This window comes from Acyrthosiphon pisum, chromosome A2 (genome assembly GCF_005508785.2).
Source record: "Acyrthosiphon pisum isolate AL4f chromosome A2, pea_aphid_22Mar2018_4r6ur, whole genome shotgun sequence".
Classification (NCBI taxonomy): Eukaryota; Metazoa; Arthropoda; class Insecta; order Hemiptera; family Aphididae; genus Acyrthosiphon; species Acyrthosiphon pisum.
This window is the reverse complement of record NC_042495.1, coordinates 17,813,984-17,838,934: the sequence shown is the minus strand read 5'-3', so window position 1 is coordinate 17,838,934 and position 24,951 is coordinate 17,813,984. Positions and strand designations below refer to the sequence as shown.

The 24,951-nt window shown below is 29.5% G+C and overlaps 1 protein-coding gene and 1 long non-coding RNA gene across 2 annotated transcripts in view; both read left to right on the top strand.

The window, feature by feature from the left end:
• Nucleotides 1-24,951, top strand: part of LOC103307712 — a 300,213-nt gene that overhangs the window by 167,169 nt on the left and 108,093 nt on the right. The window lies entirely within an intron of this gene.
• On the top strand, nt 1,359-2,341 carry LOC100568661. The gene is made up of 3 exons (XM_016801116.1): nt 1,359-1,475; nt 1,548-1,662; nt 1,743-2,341. Exons 1-3 carry the CDS (start codon nt 1,395-1,397, stop codon nt 2,114-2,116), a joined length of 570 nt encoding a protein of 189 aa, XP_016656605.1. The 5' UTR covers nt 1,359-1,394; the 3' UTR covers nt 2,117-2,341.

Genomic DNA, 24,951 nt, shown 5'->3' with positions numbered 1-24,951 from the left:
ATTTAAATACAGGATTTTATACCGTATAAAATGTGTATAATACGGTATAATACAAAAATTATTATACCCTACTTAAATACAATAGTATTATACAAAGTTTAATACCGGTATAATACAAGGTATAATACAGTATAATACAAAAATAAAATAAAATACCGTATTTTAACAACACTAGGTACCTATTATAAAATATTGTAAAATATTTAAACTACTTATAGATATTTTTCATCTTTATATTCAGTCGCTCTGACTTATTCCTAAGTTATTATGGTCTTTTCTTTTCCTTGAAAGTTCATTCCATAATTATTTCATAATGTGAATATGATCTACAATATATAAATTGTGCCGAATTATTTTTTTTTATTTTGTTATTAAAATAATTTGGCTTAAGTTTACCTCTGCATCAATTAGAATTATTTTTTTTTTTTTTAATGATCGTCCATCTTTTCTATGTTACTGATTTTACCTATACCTTTAATGTCAGAGATTATATCTGTATAATTAAAATATAATTATATCAGTTTTTATAGATGTTATATTATTTTTATAATTTTTAAATATTCATTGTATGTAATATCTTTGTATTTCATGGTGTCATAATCTTTCTTTAATCGATTAGAAATTAAATATTGAAAATTCAATCAAATTATGGATCATCATCATATAATTTATATTTTAATAACTCTGTTGCTTCAGAAGTCTTAGGATTTATTATTACGATAGATGCAGTGATTAAATTCAATTTTTTTTTGTAATTTTATTCACCTATTTTTATTGCCAGAATATCGTTTTTTTTTTCATGAAATTTTTTGATGTTTTCATTCTATAAACTTAATGATATCTGTAATAGATTTGAAAATTAAATTAATTAATAATTAATCTCTGTTTTCAAAAATATAAACCATACACTTCTATGTCGTTTATCAATTAAATACATTTCTTGTTTGAAATAATTTTATCCATACATTTATGAACAATGATATTTCATGTTTATCTCCATATTTTTAAATGAAGGCAATAATATCTACATGAAGTAGGTTTATGTATTAGTTTATTTGTTATAATATTTCTGTATGAACGTTTAAGTGTTAAATACAGACAGACAGAGTTAATTTCACATTTATAAAATTTGTAGTGATAGTGAAGTAGGGAACTTGTAACGCCTGTGCACTGTATTAATTATGTATTTATAATAATTAATATATTTAATATAGTATTAAACAAATGTTGTCTTTCCAAACAGGAGCCCTATTTGTTCATATAATTGATGTTCTACTGTACAATTATAATATTATATATAAATAGGCACACACATAATATTCATAATAATTAAAATATTGTATTTGGTTTCAGGAATTAACAAACACTTAAGTATACTTCTACTAAAAGAAAAAATGAGTAAAGAATTACAAGTTAATATACCAATAAAGGTTCTTTGGAATTATGTGTCATCTAAATGGGATATTAGATCTGCTGTAAATAATAATCTTATTGATCATAATTTACCTTTCTACATAATAAGAGTCTAATATGTTTTTAATTTTTAGGATATTATGGAAAATATAAGTTTTGATACTAGTGAGAAAGACTTTGTATTACCAGAAGAGTTTGCCCAGTTGCTTGCTGAAGAAGGAGAAAAAATTAAAAGACTAGATAAAAAACGTAAGTTAATTGTATTGATTTTTTTGTTTTTATTGTCTTCATTAGGTGTTTGTATTATTTAATTAATATTATTTTTAAAGGTTCAAATAATGAAATTAAGAAGAAAATATTATTAAATTGCGGTGTTAAAACAAGATCCAAGTCTAATTCCATGTCCTTTCTTGACCCGAAGGACGGTCTCAATGAGACAATTCCCTCAACATTATTAAAAAGCTCTCCAGCTAAAACAAATGGAGTTGGATCTGACAATGTCCCATGTACTAGAAGACTATTGCGTTCCAATGGCAAACTAAAAAATAGTAAACTTGATGAAAAAAACAAGTTAAAATACTGGGAACAGTTAAATAAAACATCAAAGCAGTCTAAAGAAGTGGAGAAGATTGAAAAAATCTCAAATTTTATAGGTCGAAAAAAAAAAATTAGACACGAGTCAGAATCTAGTTTTTTTTTCTGATAATACCAAACAGTGTAGGAATTATAAAAATAATTTAACAGATTTAACCATTTCGAGATATAACATCATTAAGCAGGTGATCTTGTAGCAACAAAAATTCATAAAATTTAAAAATGACAAATGACAGTGTCAATATGACACACAAAGTACCATTTAATTAAAAAATAAATACATTTAATTATAAATGTTCAATTTAACTGATAACATTTCTTTAAAAAAACAATGTTGAGTAAGTTACTTTTTAAAAGTAACTAAGTTACATTACAAGTTACAAAATAAAATAGGTAACTAGATTATTTGTTAGTTACTCAAGTACAAAAATAATGCATAACGTTACATTTTTACTTTAAAGTAACTTGTTTCAATGACGTTACTCTTTTGTTATTTAAGTTTCATTAAAAAAAAGTCTTTTAAATCAATCTTTTTTATATTTATTTTATACGAAAAGGTATTTTCAAAATTTTGATCAGTTATTTTACCTTGTTTTTTGTACAGATATCTCTTGCCATACTAAAGAGCCTTTCAACAGAAACGCTTGAAGGGAGTGACATATTAAACTTCACAAAAATTTGTTTAATCATAGGTAAACTATTCAACATTTTTAAATTGCCTGTATTAACTATATAATAACGCTCCATGTCACCAATGGGTTGATCAGAAACTAACTCTTCACTAAAGAGAAAATCATCTTCTACATGTTGATTCAACTCAATGGGCTGTATGTTGATCTCAGCCTGGAATCGTCAATTAAATGCAATCTCATTCAATAAAATATCTTTAGCTTCCTTACTTTTAAGAGGTTTATACACCTACTGATAAAATAATAACAATAATAATAAAAAATATGAATTATAAATTTTATTAGTATATTAAATTATTAAAAAATAATTATAATAAATCGATGGCTTGAAGGTAAAAGTGCGTAAGCGTCAATTTCCAAAATATTCAGGAGAGCCGAAAAACAGATATTTTCACATGAACTGTGTTACAACCTTAGAACATCGTATAACACTTCGATTTGAGACTTGATATGATTTATGATGAGTTTTTACGTATTTTGTATTGATTAATTGTTCATAATCATAATATATTCGTGTATTTAAAGCCAATTAAAAAAAAAAAATGACTTCCGCTCCTTTTTTTCTGACTTACACCCCAAAGATGTTCTATTGACTATAATGGTGTCCATAGTTTAATATTGTTATTTGTTCCATATGTTTGATTAAATTCAATGAATATTTGTATTATAATTTATAAGTATTTCAAAAATTGAAAATATAAGCTTAAGATTTAAAATCATTATTATGTGAAAATAGTTCATTTTTAATTATAATAATATTTATATTTAATAAAATCTGGATAAAAATTAGTTGAATTAATATTATAATATTATAACTTTTGATTCGTTGCTATGGTGATAAACAAAGCGTTAGAAATTCAAATCCCATTTTTAGCATTTTTTTCGTAATTTTAAAAAAATAAGGTACTGGTATGTTGAAATCAAAGCACTTTCTGGTGGACATTTTGTATACAGGATAAAAAAATAAAAATAAACACTATTGTAAAACCACTACCTTCCTCGCTCTGTCAGAATTTAAAACTTAACTATGAAAACATGTATTTTATCCTAGTAGGAATCCAAGTGTGTTCATAAGATTTAAGACTATTGTTTACTAAAGAAACATTTTTAAATATTTACTATTACTGTTATTAGTTTGTTATTTTATTATTATAAAATACATTAAATAATTTGTTATTAATTATGTGTACGACTATAATAATTGTTCATTCATAAAATCCATCGAGCATTCATTATTATAATTGTCTATTGAGAAACATGTAATAAAACATTTTTTAATAATTTATTATGTGTTAATGTGAAGAGACTTTATATGTCACACCCGCATGTTTTGTATCTGTCTTACAAATGTACAACTTAGCAAAAACTGTTTTGCGTGGGGAAACTTTTATCTTTCTGTGTTTGTAGTAGTGGCTCCAAAATGTCTGAACATATAGGTTGGGAAATTATCTATGCAACAGCGTGCCCATATTTTAGATAACATAAATACAATAAAAGTTATTTGCTTCTAAACATTTCGTTCTTTTATTTTTTTTTCATTTGCTTATAAAAAATGATTGGATAGTCATATTAAAAAAAAAAGCATGCTGTTGTACAGATAAAGTTCTTCTTTAAGTGTTGTGAAAATTTGGTAGTTCTACAACATATATGGTGCGAGAAAAGTTGTCCCATGCAAAACAGTTTTTGTTATGTTGTACATTTGTAAGTCGGTGACCACACACGCAGGTGTGGCATCCTCTTAATAGTTTATATTTATTTGATACAACTATATACGCGCTTAACTATAGAGCTTAATTGAAATACCTACAATTTTTTTTTTCTTTAAGTGTTCATCTTTTATAGTTTGTGATAATTAATCTGGTCAATTATTTAAACACTTCAGTTCTCATAAATTAAACTAATTTTGCTTTAATTTGGAATATTCATCTACAGTCATTTTTCAATGTGGCAAGTCCCAGATTTGTTCATTCAGATATTTTTACCTTAAAGACTGTATTAGTCTTGTTCAAGTAAAATTTAATTTAGAATTTGACAATGTAAAATACCCTAATTTGTGAACCATTAATTTGAGAATCGTGCTGAATAATACATATTATATTATTAACTCTTAAGGGACAAATGATTAAACTAAGCTACAGTGGCATAACCAGAATTTTTCAATGTGGAGGGGGAGCTGTTACCCAATTTAATCAATATTAGTTGAAATATAATATCTAAATGCAGAATGAAATATGTGAACATGTATTTACCTATCTCTAAATCATGGGTTCTCAACGTTTTGAGGTTTCAAACTATTTTATGAGTTCACGCCTCCCCCTCACTACTATAAGATTGATGTATGCATAATATTTATATGTAAGCTATACTTTAATGTTGGTTATTAGATTATTATTAGAAATTACCTCATACGTTGTACAAGACTATTAATCGTATAATTACGATTTATTGTAATATTTATTTACGGGTCACCAATACTTGTTCTTATTGCGTCGAGTGGCGTTTTTTCGCCGAAACAATGATTCTATTAACACTGTAATAATACCGTACCTAATATGATAAAATCGTATTAATCGCTCAGTGTATATCTACTGATCGACCGCGGCGGCGACCAACACATCGGCAAGACACGGCATAGAAAACGCCAACGTAAACATTTTTCATGTTTTTTTCAACATTTTCACCCCCCCCCCCCCCCCCCCCTGAAATTTTGTCACGCCTCCCTACGGGGGCGCCCCCCAGGTTGAGAACCACTGCTCTAAATAGTCAGACGACAGACATGTTAATAGTAATTGTTAAAATCTATGGTAAGTAGTAACATAATTGGTACCTATACTGATGTACAATATAATATATATATTGTATTGCATAAAATAAAAAAAAAATACTTATATTTGTATTCAAATACTTTGTGAGTATTCGTAAAATACATTTTTATAATAGTATTTTAAAAGTATTTTTAATACATTTTTATTAGAATACTAGTATTAGTATCTTAATATACTTTTTCAAAAGTATTTTTTACAAGACTGCATATTATGTGTTTAAATCAGGGGTCAGCAAGTAATTTCTATTGGAGTCCTAAAGATTAAAATAATAAATCAATGAGGTCCAGTGAAAAAAATCTTTTCAAATCTTTATATTTTAAAAATAGCAGCATAAAAATAAAAATTATTATTTAGTTATTACAATTAATTTATATTAAAAATTACAATATTAGGAGTATGAAAATAAAAAAAAAATATCTATTACAGTAAATTATTTAATGTGAAAAATTGAATTTTTTTTCCTTAGCCAGCTTTTTGAAATCGGGAACTCGCGGAGAACAGCTTATGCGCAATGTGTCCTCAAGGCGAGAGTCTGTTAATGTTGTCCGATATTTTTTTTCCAAAAAATTAATTTTAGAAAGTGATGCCTCGTAAATGTATGTCGAACCAAACATCGTAGCCAAGTTGATTGCCAGTTGCTTACAGTTTGAATACTTGTCAATGGCATCCTTAGCCCAGAATTCTTCAGTTGACGCACTTCTGTACTGCTTCAAGGAAACATCTTCCTGTAGGTCTATTATTTCCGTTTGAAGTATTGACTTTGAAAAATTAAATAATTTTTCAGCTACATCAGTCCCAGCGGCGGACTTACCATTTTTCCGCCCCTACGCATCACAACACTAACGCCCCGTACATTGGCGTCCTCTCACACGGAGGGGGGGCTTAGCCCCCTCAAATATAATACTATACCATTCTTAAAAGTATGTATCTATAAATTATAATTTTAAAAAAAAGCCCCTCCAGAACATTTTTCCTATTTGCGCCACTGAGTATGCGCTGTACGTCTGTACAGAAAACGGGCGACAGTGCCAGCGTCGCGCGTCGTCCCAATGTTTATTATTATTAATTACTTTATCAAGACATCTGATTTCCAGAATTAATTTCAGTATTCTAAGAATATACTAGTTTGGTGCCCGCGCGCCAGGGCACACTTATTGCGGTGCCGGGTGCGGGGTTAGGCAGGTCATTCCAGTTAATAACAAATAATTGTATTTACTTGCACTGTGCGAGCTTTCCCCACCTAGCTAGTGGAGCGGCTATGTACATATTTATACAATGTACCCGGCGGCCTGAGGTAGTATATTTGACTGCCTTAGCTGGCGTTTTGCGCATGCGCCATTCACAATATTGTATGTGTTTACGCCGCATACCCTTATACCACCTCCCATGCTTTAACATAGGCAACGCCAGCAACTGCCTCGTCGAGTATCGGATGTCGAACCTTTAGCGGTGGCAGCGCGCGCCGATCGCAGGATTAAACTCTAACTGCAAGGTTATTATAGCTTATAAATTAAAACGTTACTGCGCCGTGACTACTTGTCACTTGAGCCATTCTCCACTTTCATGCGAATTGTATACAAAAAAAAAAATTAATATAAAATATAAATTTAGGTAAATATAGTAATGAAATTATGAAAAACTAAAAAGTAAAAATTAACTAAAAAATTGCGCCCTAGACACGTGCCTTCGTGGCCAATGGGTAAATCCGCCCCTGATCAGTCGATTCTCCGTCTGGGAGAACGTTTATAATGTAATTATCTCGCAGCTTGGAGTGGTCAGTGTAATATTCTGATAGCCGTTGACTACGAGTATATTATGATTTTACAGGAAGCAAGACCACTTTTGTTGACGATGAAGATGTTGACAAGGTAGTTGTAAATAAATGTAGACAGATGAAAAGATACTTTGTAGTTTATTAAAATGTTCTTCAGTAATTTTGACTAAGTCCAAATGACAAGTTCTTACACAGAGTGACGTGAAGGTGCTTGTTGTGCATTTGAGTGAACACGTCTGAATACAGGCTGTTTCGGGCTCCCTTTTATATTCGGGTCCCTGCTCCCCCTAGCCTATCTAACGGATGTGGCCCGTGTGACCATCGACTCAGCCCACGCGCTTGCGATATTCCTATTCTAATCTGAGTATTCGCCATAATGTCCTGACAGCTAATTTATTATCTGTGTTGTTGTGCAGAGAGTCATCTCTTCTGCGAATTTACTAAATATTTATCAGAGTTACCACATCCTGGTCTATAGGTTGCGTACATATACGTATATCTACTCGTGGCTTTGGCAATCCCCATATCCTGTCAATAGATACGTGATTTATGTTTTTAGAAAATATAATATGACTGGTGAATAACCACTCGGTTATTTTGACTACATGATTAACCCTTTAACCTTTTATTGTATTTGTATATTTGCAATTTGACTATTGCCAAATTGTTTAAGGAGGTCGTTTACCTACTTTCTTATTCCTAATTTTAACTATTCATATATAATGATATTTATGTATTGTGAGTAAACGGATACTATCCGTTACAATAATATAAAACGAAACACGCACTGTATCCACCGGCGAATGTACACCTACTTAATCGTTAACTAAATTGTTACTTAGAAAATGCGGGAGACAGACAAATAATATAACTATTTCAATGGGTAGCAACGATAAGCAATAAATATAATTTTACGCCGTCGGTTCTTCGGAGTTCTTAGAAAATAATCGAAATATTTGGTATTGTCGTGACTCGGCCGTCAGCCTATAACATTGTAAAAACCCGATTATTACCTGTCCGATAAAAATAAAAAAGGTTAACGAAAATGTCATTATATGAATAATATTATGTACCCATAATAATTCATTTCATTCTTTCATACTTATATAATTACATAATAGAGTATATTTTTGAAAAGTATATTTTTTCAGAAATGATTTAAATACATATATATTGTTAAAATAATTACAAATATTGATATATTAAGTTGCCTATATATTTAGGTAGCAGCAGATATATAATATGGAGCTCTATTAAGTCCGAGCTGTGATTAAAATATGTCAATACCTCGGTAAGTACCTATACACTAATACACTATACACATATTGATATTTTATACCTATTATAATATGAGATCATAATATAGTATCTAGGTACCTCGGCACATTATGCTTAAACCTATATACCCATTAACGATTAAGCTAGGTATATGATAAATTAATTACAAGATTAAATACAACTGACATGGTTAATTATTACACTGTTATCTTTCAGTTTTTTTAAAAATAACAAATATCTGTTTATACAAAACATCATCTTAGCACGTCCTTTTTCAGTCTTTTGTATATATTTTCGAACCATCTAAGTATAATATGCATAAATAAAAATAATTGTAAAATATATTTGAAAAATACTTAAAAAGGTCAACTAGCCTTATATGACTTTTTCATAATTTTGATCCAGTTATGAATAGCATGAACATAATTATGATGACAAAAATAGTCAAACCATATAATATTACGTGCCTTGCCTAATACGATATATCATCGTCAAAGGATTAAAAAAATTGTATTAGGTGAAAACGAAATTTTTAAAAGATGTAAAAAAAAAAGACGGTTGATAGGTAAATACATTTAAGAGTAAAATATGCGGGAAAATGGTATTATCACATGACCCATGGCCTCATATATTATGACGTGTTGAAAAGAAACGACAGATAATAATATTATGTTAATATATTATATTGTAATGACTGTGTTACAGTGTGTTCACCTTCAATACTCAATTTGAAAAATCGACTTCACCAACTTACCCAGGTAGGTACCCAACTAGCCCCGGTCTCCAGATAAACGGCACTATTATAATACCACAGTGGATCCATAGTTACGCGTGCATGTATATAAACATTTTTAAATGGCGAGTGTGATAAAAGTAAATAATTATAAATTGTTCAAAACATCTAGGTACGGCACACATGTTTTTGTTTAAAAAAAAGTTTAAATCGTCGTAATTTTTTGAATAAACAAATAACAACAACGGCCAACCATTCGCGTCGTCATGTTATAATATACGTCACCGAGCAACCGAGCAATAAACGCTACCCTACGAGCGGAGGCTTGTACGAACGCATAATATTATACCTACCAATTTTGAAGGATTTAGTGCCTCTTGATTGTGATCAGTGTGGTGGCTAAGTGGCATTTTTCAATGGGTGGCGGGTGGGTAACAGCCAATAGTAGGTATGAATAGGACAGGAAGTTAAAATGAATACGACAGTGAATGCCTGTATCGGGTTATTTGTCACTGCAGGGTGGGTAAAATAATATAATGTAATTATAAATTATAATATTAGCCCCTGAAAAATGTCAAGTTTGCCACGCCACTGATTATACATTTCTACCTATTTACATAAAATATATAGATTTTACTATTTGCTACATTACAAGTCTTATATATACTAATATAATACATAGGCGTAATTAATTATGGTATTATTAGTACCTATTGTTATAAGTGTTCGTAACAATACTTTCAATACTAATAATTAGCCACACAATAGAATAGCATAATATAAAAAGAAAAAAATCTTCGTAAAACCTAAATTCCATTACCTCTAGGCCCTAGTAATGTATTATCAATGACATGATATTTAAATTTGAATAATAAATATCACACGAAATTATTGAACTATTGAGAGTTCTATAGCTGATAAAGATAAATATTATAATTAGTTCGAAAAAACAGACAATATAATAATAGATTTTCTTAACAATATTAAAAATCATAAATTTTTTTTTACAACATCCGACAAGTTAAATTTGAAATTCTATTATTTAATAATACATAAAAATCGTATATTCATTATTTAAATAGGATTTAGGTAATACACGTCATGTTATTACCTGTTATATGTTAAACCTTACAAATAGCTCTTATATTGATACCTAAGTACCTACCTATATATATGATATGATATAATAATAATATACTTGACTGTAATGGCGTTGTTTCGCGGGTAAAGTACGAGGATCTCCTTATGGTCATATACTGGACAATTTTGGACATATAATTATATAGGACAAAAATCCTACACGGATTCAACCAAATAATATAACCTGCTCATCCCTTCTAGTCATCGTATGGTGTACACTAAATAGGTACATTATATAGGTACATATTATTATTATACACTAGAAAATATAAATATTGTTTAAATTATATTAAAGTACAAGTTTACAACATAATATTATCATTATAATATAGTTATGTACGTTTGCAAGGCTTCGTATTAAATGTAAAATGATAAAAAAAAAACTGTTAAAATCGGAAAACGTGTGTGTTTATAGTGTGTAGTCAAATAATTTTAAGAAATAAAATATTATGTAGTTATTCAAAGAGTAAAGAACACCATAATAATATGTACAAAACGGGTACAGGATAGGTTAAAAAGTCGAAACAAATTTAAAGCTCGAAATATTGATTAAAATATTATAATTATAATATAAAAATAAGTGTGAATATGATGGTCTTTGGAAAAATAAAAGCACCCGAAATTCTGTATAATGCTGGCCGATATAAGAACGATGGACGTACCTACTCGCTGGCTAGTAATAACTAAAAAACATATGGGAGATTTTCGATTTTTTCGGTCTCGGTGACGGAGTGTATCGAAGTCTAGTTCACTTTCAATTCTGTGTTCCACTTCTCTCGTCGTATTTGCACAAAATTAATTAAAAATGGCCACAATCAACCAGCAAACTTGTTTCAACAACGAAGAGCTAATAAACGAATTGATACAAAATGTATTGGGTGACTTCATCAAAGCAAGCGTAATGGAGACTCCGAACGTCATCATCGAGGCGATTGAGACCCCCGATGATAACGATCTCCAGGATACCGAAATCGACGACGTCGTCGAGGATGTGGTTAGATCAATGGTGTTGGCTGTTTGCGGTGATGCGTCGCCCGGCGGAGACGCGCCGCCGTCAGAGTTGCAGCCAGTCGAATCCACTGCAACATCTGATGGCGGACCGATGGGCGACGCGGTGCAGGACGAGAACGAGGAGCGAACGCCGGCTAAGGGAGCCGAAGTATTCAATAGTATCGGTGAACTTGTTGGTTGGTTGGATCCGGGAGTAACACCCGTGCAAGACGCTCCACGACGGCTGAACCCATTTTCAGCGACGTGGAAACGCGTCAGGCGTTTTGTACGCGGAATGTGTTGCTGCCGAGGCGAAGGCGTCCACAAGTCACGAAGTTGAAGCGGTCCTTGGCCGAAGACACCGGACAGGAGACGGCGACGTAGAGGATCGGAGGATACGGGAAAGAGCACGGACGGTGCCCGGCGGTATGTCACCCATGCACGTTCTCCGGCCACCCACGGCGCGACGGGTTCGTGGGCGTAGCGAGCTCGGTCGCCAATGACGCGCGAGACCCTCTGGCGGCTCGGCGGGGCCCGACTGCGGTTCGGCCGCGTGGAGTGACGGACGACGACGACGACGACGTGACGGCTAGCAGTACGGACGTGGGCAACGATTTCGCTCCGGCCGTACCGACGACGATGGCGTGACTCGCGTTATGCGACGGAAGCGGCGGAGACTTTGGCAAGGGGCAAGTGGTAGAGGTATGTGCAGCAACACGGATGTCAGTGGCATCAGACCCGTGGAAACTTAACCGTTTCAGGGTCTGGCGGCGCGCGACTCCAGTGCAGCTGACATTGGACCATGACGCGGCTGAATAAGGGACAACGCCTGGGCGAAAATTACCGAGAGTAGAGGACCGCGGTGCGTCGCTCTGCGGTCCGCTGACTCTCGCCTTTTCGCCCTGCGGGGATCCCACATCGGCCGCGTCCCTTGTCCGCGGTCACCGCCGATTCCGCAGCACAAAATCTCTTTTCACTCACTCCGTGTCTATTGGTCTCCTCCGCCGTCCGTCGTCAGAGTAGTCACCGTCAAGTGTCGACGCGCACGACATCGCACACTAGCCACCGCTCGTCGTCGTTATCCATCGCTCTCGTGGTCTGGCCTCACCGGCTGGGTAAGGTCGTCACGCGCCCGAGCAAACGCGCCCGTGACACTCGTCAACCTGAGGGACCGGTCGTGGGAACGTGCAGAGGTGACCAGTGGCCACATCATTGCATATACGCACCAAATCGCCATCTCGTATCCTCCGCTCCTAGTTTATTGTGTCTCCTGTCCGGTGTATTTTTTTTTTATTTTTTTCTATTTTGTATTTTTTCATAATTTTTTATATTGTTCTAAATTGTTTAACACCCCCCCCCCCCCTTTCGGCTTCAAAATTTTCTTTAACATAAAATTGTTATTCCTAATAGCCACTTTGTGCTAATTTTTTCTAGTAACTAAGCTTTTTGTGTTCTAAATTCTTTGTTTCCCCATTTTGTTATTAAAAATCATGTACTTAAATTATTTGACCACCCCCTCCTTTTCGGCTTTAAAAATCTTGTAGCCACCTTGTGCTCATTAATTGTTCTATTAACTAATCTCGTTGTTTTCTAAATTCATTGTTTCCCCTTCTTGGAATTAAAAATCATGTATCTACTTGTAAAGTTTTAATAAAAACAACTTTGCTGTACTTTTTTCCAGTAAAAAAAATTGTTATTTTTTGTCTAAATTATATGTTCATCTTTTTGTATTAATTGAACCATGTACTTTATAATTATGTATTTATTAAATGCTTATGAGTCATTAATATTACGGTAGCCGGTAAGTTGAATTAGTAGGTATTATAAAATTACAAAAAAATAACTAAAAATCGTTATTCTTGGTTATTTAAAATGTAATTTCGTTCAAATTTTAACACTATAACACTATAAAAAAACTGTGTTTAGGATTAAGTATATTTTAGATTTTTTGGTTACAAAATTAACTACCAGAAGGCGGGGCAAAACCGTACTATAGATTAAAACACACATCATTGTAAAATCAATACATTCACCGGAGCCGCTCATCTGAAATGTTGAATAGTAATATAATATGAATAAAAATAGTGATTACACATATTTTGTGATAATAAGAATTTGAGTGGGAATTTATTAGAAATGTGATTAATAGTTATCTATTAACAGTTAATTTGTAGTTCAAAACTTACAAAATATTAAATGTGCATAGCTCAGGCTAAACAATTTAATACAAGGTAAACTTACTTACTTACTTTCATGCAAGTAGTTCATATTTTTACCAAAATATTACAGATAATTTTAGGAAAATTGGTATGCAAATACAATGCTTTTTCAAAAATTAATTCATACTAGTAAGACATATTATATGAAATTTACGTATTGCTTACTATAGTTAACAGTTGAAACTTGATAAATATATTTTTTTTAAGTAATAGTAATAAGGGCAATGGGGGGGGGGGGGGCTTCAGCCCATTAGCGCCCCCTGCGTTCGCCATAGGTCATGGACCAATAAACATCAATCATTTTTTGTCTTTCTTGACTCAATGTTCTGAAAACCTTATATACGGTTTTGCCTCTACCCAATTTTCGCTACTTACGTGGAACCTTTTTTAAAAATTTTAAATCCTTAGCTATAAAAGTTGAACATTTTACAATTTTTTAATTACAAAATCATTTCTAAATGTTCAACTTGATATAATATGTTGTCATAAATCAATATTTAAACGATTATAAAAAGATATTGAGCCTATGTATTTTTAATATTTTTCAACTTATGTTGTATCAATTTAATATATATCAAGAGCTTTGCAATTTTATATCAAAAAATGCCAAAAGTAGAATCCAAAGTCCTCCTAACTTAATGGCCTGTGTACAGTTCGCACTTATGCATGCCTGCAATGGCTGCAATAGATAAGGTACACTTTTGCGTCAAAACATAAAATATATCAAAATTCTTACTTTAAATATGGCCTATAGGTAATTGTACATTTAATTATAAAGAATTAACAATCTTACATTTTTTTAACGCTGCCGTGAGCAAAATGTATTAAAGTGCCTCTAAAAGGTAAATATTAATACTTAGCTATAAATTAAAATAGAAGCAGATTTAAGAAAACAAAATATTAGTAACTAACATTTTGTTTTCTTATTACCTGCCTACATTTTATTAACAATTTTATCGGATATCGTTGAATTTAAAAATTAAATCTCCTCATGTCATAGTACCTCCACTGGGAGGCCTCTACAGTCTATTTAATCTGCCATTTTATTTTTATTTTTATTTTAATCTACATTTACCATTAATCGTTCTTATTGTTCTCTTTTTTGTAACAGATTGAATAAAAACTTATATGAACCAAAAAATAAAAAAATTCAATTATTTTATTTTTAAATTGTAAATATATTTATATATGTAACAGTTAAAGTGTTGAAAAGTTCTAACTATTTGATTTCGTCTAGTATTGTAGGTATATAAATAATATTACATTTTCAATTAGATTTGCTCGCTAGTTAACCAACAGAAATGTACCTTGAAGACAGGTGCCTTCATTTGATCCTTCGAAACTATTTGGTCCACCGCAATGGAAAAAGACAGTTAAAGATTTTGAACCAAAGATCCATCCATGTACTCAAAATCAAGTAGGTAATTATGTTTTTTTTTAAATATGCCTGTTATTTTATTTTCATGAAATCCTATATTTTAGGTAAGAATACAGAAAAAAAGAAATTGATTTAAATGAAAATTCTCCAGTGTTGTGTATTTGTCAAATCTTCACATAACACCAAATCGCATGGGAATGAATGTATTTGAAACCAATCATACATATAACAACAACTAACTTCTCCAGAGCACTTCAGGTTGGCTAAATGAAACGATACATCAATTGATAAATTTTTATATTTTTAGCATGTGTTAATATGTTGATGGCTAGGAAAAAAAAAATAGTAATTCAAGATTATTGGCCTACTAATGAACACTTAAATATATTTGGGTATGTTAATGAGTATAGAGATAGTTTTTCTTACTTCTATGATTAATTCATTTTTATAATAATAGTCAACAAATCTATGGTGAACAACATTATAAAATACAAATGGTGATGTCTGAAGTTAAAAAGAAATTTATAGATCTTATTCCTTTTTCTAACTTAGCTACCTATAAATGAAAGTTTACTTTTATAGAAAGGACATTTGTCTCTTAAACATTATGTAAAATCCATAACTCATAGATTTGGAACAAAACTATATTTTATGTGACTGTGAAACTGATTTTGTTTAAAATTTCTCTTTATACACAGTTGCAAGTGATTATTAGAAGACCAATATTGAGAGAAATCTGGTATTATTGTAAAAAAAACTCGTAAAATTTTGTTTTATGGTTATTCATTATATTACACCTACCTATAATTTTTACACTACCATCCCTAGCAATGTACTTTAAAAAAATTAAACTTTTGTGGAATGCTAAGGAAAAATAAAATGTTAATGTCTGATATATCTACATTTGAAATTAAAATTAGGAGAAAGGGAATCAATGTGCACTATTATAAACTATTATATTATATTAGCTGCACACTGGAAAGGCCACTGAGATTTATACATTTTAACAACTATGTATAAGGATAAAATGATAGCCACTAAAAAAATTGATAGAGCTACTGGGGAGGAATATTTATAACCAGAGAGTGTAATAAGCTACAATGCTAATATGGGTGTTATTGATAAAACTGATATGCTATTAAGCTCTGATGAATGTGTACACCGTACCATGAAGCGAGAAAATTTTTTATTCATATAGTTGATATGTTTACTGAATTCAGCTTATAAAACGGTGCCAGGAAAATATATTTCTTAACTTCTAAATATTTCTAACTGAATTTCAATTAAAATGAATTAATGAACTAATGTTGAAATATTAATGTGAAGGTGTAATGACAACAAAATATAGAAGAAGGAAACTCTACAGGAAGCGCTTACAACACTTGAACTTTCCAGAATTTGTGCCGCTTACATCATCAAAAAAATAAAGAAGTCGATTTTGTTTTCAGTTACAATAAGGGAAATCAAAAAAGAAAAGATTTCATATGCTGCTGTATTGAATGTTATGTTGTTTCACCTCTTATTTTAAAATTTACCACTTAAAATAATTTCAAAAAAACTTTTACTTAATACACTTATAATATATTATAAAAGTACTGTTGTTATATTTTATCATTACAACTATTATTTAATTTCTCTTATATTTTATTTATGTATTATTTTTATTTGATCACAAGTTCAATGTTTTTTTTTTTTCGTTTTTATTATCTTATTTTAAATACTTATGTGTTTTATTCTGTTTTATTTCATTTATAAAGTTTATTGTGTTTTTTTTTATTTTATTTCCACAAGTTTAATATATTTTTTTTTATAATTATCTTATGCATTTAATATATTATTTAATCACATTGAATTGAGTAAAACAATGTTGAAATCTTGATTTTTGTTTGAAATTAGTTGTACTGTATTAATTTGGCACATTAACCATTTTAAAAACAAGACCATACACTATATTATTATAATCATATTAGATGAGCGTCAGCGCATTGTGAAAACATATTAACCCATAGCCGGCAGTTATTATATTATATTATCAATATGACATGATCATAACGTAAAATAAAATGTTCTCTTATTTATTGTATAGTATATAGGATATACTTATGCAATGTACATAGTATACATGATATTAGATTATGTACTTTCCATAATAAAAATAATTGTATATCTACTAAAAAAAAATTAAATACATACTAAAACTGTTGTAAAGGTTCATAATAATTAAAGTTTACTATGACGGGTTGCTTAAAATATTTATTTTTTAAATATTTATACCTAATTTTGAAAATATTTTTTCAGTTATACCTTAGTTATTGATTATTAATAATGTTCACTGCTAACATTAATTTAAACATATAGCTGGTGTAAATAAACTATTAAAGACTTAAGTGATATCTAAGCTGTACTCTCAAAAGTTAGACTTTATAGTAGGTATTAAAAAAAAAAAAACACTTTTTTTATATAGATAAAAAACTATTTAACTTTAATCTTTATCTAGAAAAGGTTTCATCATATTATCTTAATCTTTATCTAGAGAAAAAAGTAGGTACTAATCTAATCCCAACACTGCTAATAACATTGGTGAAAATAATATATTATGTTTAAGCTGTATAATAATTGCTTTTAAAAGATGTTTATGATACATTTATATACATTTATATACATTTATTTATTTTTTGATACAATTAATAGGTACACAATAGTAAAATGTCAATAATGTAAAATTCTCAATACTGTAGTCAGTATATTTAATGTAATTCCTATTTAATAGACTAGGGAATATCTACTTTGCAAGTCGAACCAAGGATCAACCGCTTTAATAACGAAATATTATACCAACATACCTATATGGCTATAACAGGTCCGATACTGGATATTAGTGATCAATTTTTAATTTTTAAAATACAACACAATCAGTGGTGCAATGAGGATTTGTTTTCGAGGAGTTACGCCACTGAATATACCTACGCCATAATGATTGTGATGTTTCGATTGTATAGGTAATCAATAATTACTAATCATTTTAGGATTTAGGGCATAGAACTATAAAATTTGGATGAGCTAAAATTGACAAATATTTAAGTATGCATTCAAATCCATAAATCGTTTCAGCTTTTTGTTACCACACCTACTGCAGGAGACATAAAATATACCTAATAACAAAAAATTATTCTTACTATAAAAAATGCAAAACTTCACCAAATAAAATCACTACTTAATACAAAATGGTAACAAAAAAAATATTATGATAGGATTTTCAAACTTCAAATTAATAAATACAATATGTTATTAATTAATGTATATTTTTTAAATACTTAATTACAATTTTGATATAGGTAAGTACATACCTATTATATTATAAAGTGAAGATTACATAGGAGTTTTGACAACTGGTGACATATTTACTCCAATCACCGATGTATAAAAAAACTTAAACATAATTTATATATGCTTATTATACCCAAAACTATTGTACAACGCAAATGATAAAACATTATAATATTATACCTATATTAACATAATAACATATGGTAGTATAATATAACACAAATGCATAAAAATGCAGTCAAAGTGAATCAGTAATCACAAATAATTACGTGAAGTTAAAATATTGCAACATTTGTTATAAGCGTGAATCTGCATAAAAATAATATAATAATAAACCTAACAGATAGTTGCTGGCTGAAAATAAATAAACGTTCAAACGAGATAACCACGGATACCCAGCCGGTCGGTATATCAACGCTGAATAATAAACAAATTTAATTAGGTATTCAGTTTCGCTAAAATAACAGTGTGCACTATATTTAACAATTTTTCTTTTTAGAATTACACGTCGCTTTATATTATATTATATCCTAAATTAACTACAACCGAAAGCGATCACGTTATAATGGAGTTGATGACCATATATCAGAAAAATATCGAATATCCAGGAAGTAGGTAAGAATAATAACGAAATTATTAAATCCAGCAATATAACAATATGTACGAATTATAGATCTATATAACTCTCTATCTCTTTCCATACACAAAATATTTGAAAAATGTTTAAAACAACGTTTTATTGGTTTTTTTAATATACATAACTTTTTTTCTTAAAACCAACTTAGATTTCGGAAAAATAAATCAACAAAATAGGTATGCACTGTTATTAGCTTCAAATTGTATTCATTCTAGTAGGACAATGACAATAATAAGGCAGGTTGTAGGTAATTGGTTTGTAATATTAGATTTTAAAAATGCTTATGATAAGAAAAAAACTTAAACATAATTTATAACAATATGCTTAGTATATCCTAAATTATTAAACAACTTATATAATAATAATACATTATAAAATACCTATGTGTTAACGTCATAACATAGTATAATATAACACAAATGCATAAAAATTTAGTCAAAGTGAATCAGTAATCACAGATAATTATGATATTATAGTAATAGTTAAAATATTGCGATATTTGTTATAAGCGTGACTCTGCGTAAAAATAATATAATAATAAGCCTAACTGATAGTTGCTGGCTGAAAATAAATAAACATTCAAACGCCATAACCACGGTTACTACTACACAGGTCCGTCGTACCTATATCGACGTTGAATAATAAACAAATATTATAATTATTTAGTTTAGCTAAAAAAACAATATGTATTATATTTTATATCTGTATATCCAGTGATTGTGTCACACTAATAAATTATTGGTAAAAAAACAATTTTTTTTTTGGAATTTCACGTCGCTTTATAATTTATAATAATATAGTATTCTCCAAAATGGACTACAAGCGAAAGCGATCACATTATAATATATATATGGTATTGATGATGGGACCATATATTAGAAAACTGTCAAATATCTATGAAGTCGTAGGTAAGAAAAATACCTAATGAAATTATTAAATTTAGCAATAGTGCTCAATGATCATTGTACCTACTAATTATAGACCTATCTCTCTCTGTCTCTTGCCATACCTATTCAAAATAATTTTAATATAAATAACTTTTTTTCTAAAAACCATATCAACAAAAGACCCACTGTTATTAGCTTCAAATTGTATTAATTCTAGTAGATATTGACAATGACAATAATAAGGTAGGTAATTTGGTTTAAATTTAGATTTAAAAAATGACTTTCATTAAAAAATATTAATTTGGTATTCTTAATATTGCTCTGTGCATATTTCATATTATTTTTCAAATAGATTGCAAGTAGTTAAAATTGAAGAAGTGTAAACTTGTGAAACTCGAGGAATAGTCATCTTATGAATATCAAATCACAGTATATTCAGTTATAATAGGTATTACTATACAATATAGGCATTAAGCAATTTTAGCTTTGTTTTTGTTTTTATACAAAGCTTACGTGGGTCGGGAAAAATGTGGGCATAAAAAAGTGGGTCGCGAGTCCAAAAAGGTTGAAGACCACTGTCCTAGTACATACTTATTTAGATTTTAAGCGTTTTACGAAATATCGCTGAAACTGTAATCGCTAACACTACCATCCTCCACCGTATAAAGTGGCAGCTTCTCACCAACCAGCATTTATAATTTTGTACATTGGTACAGTATAGTTTTCTTACACTCGCCGTTGAGTTTACTCATATGAGTCGTATGTGTTTGTCTGTTCAATTTGAATTTTTTTTAATTTATGGTTTACCTAATTCTTATTATTTTAAAATGTTCGCATGATTTTTTTACATAATGCATATTTTGAGTGCATAATTTAAAAATGTTAGGGCATATAAATGCATATTTTCGAACTTTTTAGTGCATATTTGAATGCATATTTTGACAATTTTTAGTGCATGAAGTACCTAATGAACCCTGATAATAATATATAGTTACAACATAAAAAAGCAGGTAAGTGGATGTCGCTCTGCTGTATAGTAGATTACAAGTGTGTCATTGTATAAGTTGAATTAATATTATAATATTATAATTTTTTATTCGTTTCTATGGTGATAAACAGATCGTTAGAAATTAAAATCCTATTTTTAGCGTTTTTTCGTAATTTTTCGGCGGTTTTTCCCGTGGTATTAAATAACTATTGAAAAAATCGAAAATTACCATCTTGATCCAATTTGATAAAAGATAAGGTACTATATGTTGAGATCGAAGCACTCCTTCTGGTAGAAATTTTGTATGCAGGTTATAAAAAAAAAAAAAAAAATAAACACCATTGAAAAACCAATAGCTTCATCGCTCCGCTCAGAATCTAAAAATTGATAACTTCAGAAGTTGTATAGGATTGAAAAAACGTATTAACAGTAGATATATTTAAAGTATAATAACATTTATTATTATTAAGTATTTCTATTTTAGTTAAATTGTATTTGTATTTTAATTTTTTAGGAATTTAAAATTTTTAACTCTTCAATGCACCAACAATATTCAATTTCCAATGAAACAAGATACTGAAGTTAAAAATCGAAGCATTATTTCGACTACTTATCGTGTACAAAGACACACAAAAAAAAACACACGATTGTAAATTCAGTACATTAATCGACCATTTTTTTACTCATAATATAAAATTTCATATGCCATTTTTAATGATTATAAAAAATAGAAATGTAATATTTATTTATCAAAATAATAATCGTAATTTCTTTTGCTTTTTTTAAACGTACATAATATTCAATATAAATATACGGATATACAGTAGATAAAGTGTAAACATAAATATAGGTAGGTGCTTACTACCTAATGTTAAATGCATTATCATATAATATAATATAATATAATATAAGAAATACGTAATAAAAAAGGTGGGTAAGTGGATGTTGCTATGCTGTACAGTACGTTTCAAGTGTGTCACTGTATAATAGATGGTGTTCAATTTGAATTCAGTGATATAATAGGTATCGTTTTATGTGAAAACGATTCTGAGTTGTGACGGTTTATGTCAGTGAGGATATTTTATATTATTATATATTTATATTGTTATATTACTTATTATTAATACAGTAATTGGTAAAATTGAATTAATATTATAAAATTACAACAAAATAACTAAAACCGTTATTCTTTGTTAGTTAATATGTAATTTCCTCTGTATTATATTATAATACATAGAAATATAATATATATATATAATATATATATACGTAAGCGACAACACCAAACATCATTGTCATCCTGCCGTCTGTATACACTTTCATCTTATTCACAGTTATTAGTTATTACTTATTTTTAAATTAAAAAAAAGTAAATTTACAGTACAGTGGGGTATCGCGTCATATTTTAATATTTTATTATATTACTACAGTATATTATTTAATTATTATTATAATATTTGAAATATTTCATTATCTACTACAAAAATGACCCATGACAGTGGTGTAGCTAAATAGCCTAAACATGTTATGATAATTTTATTTCTGAAATAATACCTAATTTTTCAATGTTTATATAGAAACATTTTTAGAACAGTTTACTGCTTTCGGGCATATTTGACTTAAAAGCAATACAAAACAAACATAACTTTCTTTGAAAAAATTTAATAAAATGTACGTTGACAGGAGTAAGATCGAATTTTCTACGGCAGAAACTTCAAACTACATTCAATGTTAAGAATTGAAGCATTTTTACTGCTCTCGGGGGCGGATAGCGGCCGCTCTCTCTCGGTTTATGATATCCTAATCAATGATTCGAAGATGTATTTTTATAGATTTGTGAGAAAATCCTTTACGCTGTACTTATATTATTAATTTTAATTTATTGTATAATTAAATTAGACAACTATAAAATAATAATTGATTAGGTACACCTATCAAATATGATCTGTTCATGTTAAGAATGAATCACTCGGCTGACAAAAATATTTATTGTTTTTTTCAGTCCACGGGGAAAGTAGGAATGAGCTGCATTTTTGTACCTATATTATATTATGTAAACCTCTTATACTTAAAAATGACGATTTAAGAACTACCCCTCTTAATCTGCACAACTTATTTTATCAATATTATATTATGCAAGGTCATACTGTAGTATAAATATATATAATATATATAGATTGTCTGATAAAAATTTACTATTAGAAAAATGGCAACCGTAAGAAAAACTACATTATAATATTAAGCTTAAAATTTTACAATAATGTGTTTTTTTAGTGGGTCCTTAAATTTGAGCGTAAATTCACAATGATTTTGTATGAGAGTCTGAATTTTCTTGTTGATTTTTTTGTTGCCTGGAATAAAAATTCTGTTTCGCAGCAGTATATTATCAGGTAGGCAATCTACCTGCGGTAAATCATGGACCCCGTGCTCTTTGTACGTAACTTTATAGTTTAACTCTAAAGTATCAAAGTTATACCATACCAAGTATGTCACTGGACTTTTCCTAAACGGCTGGACTAACTGTGAATGCCGATTCTGTCGACCAATATTACCTTCTCGTCTGCGAATACGAGGCTTTGTTTTATGTATGTCACTTATATGTGAGTATAATACGCTCAATATTTACGTAAATGCGATACATATAATATCAAAACACAACGTACAAAAAATAATTAAATGCATTGAATTAATACACCGATTTCACGGCAACCAATAATAATTATTATAATAGTTTAAACCCATGGCAACCATTTATAAACAAAAATGTCCACTGGAAATCTCTAAATCCCCGTTTGAGCACATCCCCTGGTTGAACCTAGGGGGATGATTTGTCAATCTAAACAATCCGAGGCGTCACTCAAACGCATACAAAAAAATTCATTCAAATCGGTCCAACCGTTTAGGATGAGTTCAGTCACAACACGCGTACTTACAGTATAATTATATATATAAATTATTTTTTAATTTTTTTATTCATTTTTCCTTTAAATAATTAAATTTTCATGGTCAAAAATTAAGAAAAAAATTCAATAAAATGATTCACATATTTTTTACTTCTGACCTTAAAAACAACTCTTTTTTTTAGTCTCTCTTTTTTTAAACATCTTACACAATTGTTTAAAAATAATTTAATAACAAGACGTGATATATATATAAATATTATATTTATTCTATATTATATTATTAACTTAATTATTTTTTAAGTTATAAGTCATTTTATGTAGTCCACCATGTCACCGTGATGTGTCCATGTCCTGTTTATTAAGAATATCATACGTTTAATCATTATAATATACATAATATAGGTATTTTAAATTCATCATTTTCTGTTCTATGTATCTAATGGAAACATTCATTCATTAACTTATTATCTACTTTAGCAATGTCGTAGCGAGTAAAATGTCCATGTCTAATAAGTCATAATATGAAATAACGAATTGAACAAAATTTGGGTCATATAGAGTTGGTACATTTAACGAGGAACGAAGTGCACATGGTCAGCTAGTTATTAATGTAATATTATTAAATAAATAATAAATGATATTATATATTATATTATTATAAGCGTGTAAATATCTTGACACCTAATTATAATAATATTAAACACTCGTGTTTACATCTATGTTTGCGCTTATATATTATATACAAGTTAACGCACACTAATTGCCTCCCGACTTCAAAAAGGTCAATCATTATTATACGAACTGCTTCCCGACTATATACGAATTACCTGGAAGAAGATTCGGTTCCGGTCTGTACGTATCTCGGTCGATCGAGCCAGATCCGATCAACACCTGTATTATAGTAGATAGATATTGTAGCTGCCGGTCACATAATATAATGACTGTCGAAAAATCTTTGGCTTCCGTAATTATTAATGGAATATTATTAAATAAATAATAAATAATATTTTGTTATATTATTATAAGCGTGTAAATATCTTGACACCTAACATAATACCATTACACATTCGTGTTTACGTCTATGGTTGTGCTTATAATATATAATATACTAGTTTAGCCATATTATGTGTTTAGTATAGTTTAAATCTTATTCTTAACATATTATAAAATAAAGTC

What these genes read in the sequence shown, in the direction of transcription:
- LOC100568661 (XM_016801116.1), top strand. Translation starts at nt 1,395, where the DNA reads ATGAGTAAAGAATTACAAGTTAATATACCAATAAAGGTTCTTTGGAAT. An exon ending in AATGGGATATTAGATCTGCT is followed by an intron (nt 1,476 to 1,547) that starts GTAAATAATAAT and finishes TTTAATTTTTAG; the next exon opens with GATATTATGGAAAATATAAG. An exon ending in TAAAAGACTAGATAAAAAAC is followed by an intron (nt 1,663 to 1,742) that starts GTAAGTTAATTG and finishes TTATTTTTAAAG; the next exon opens with GTTCAAATAATGAAATTAAG.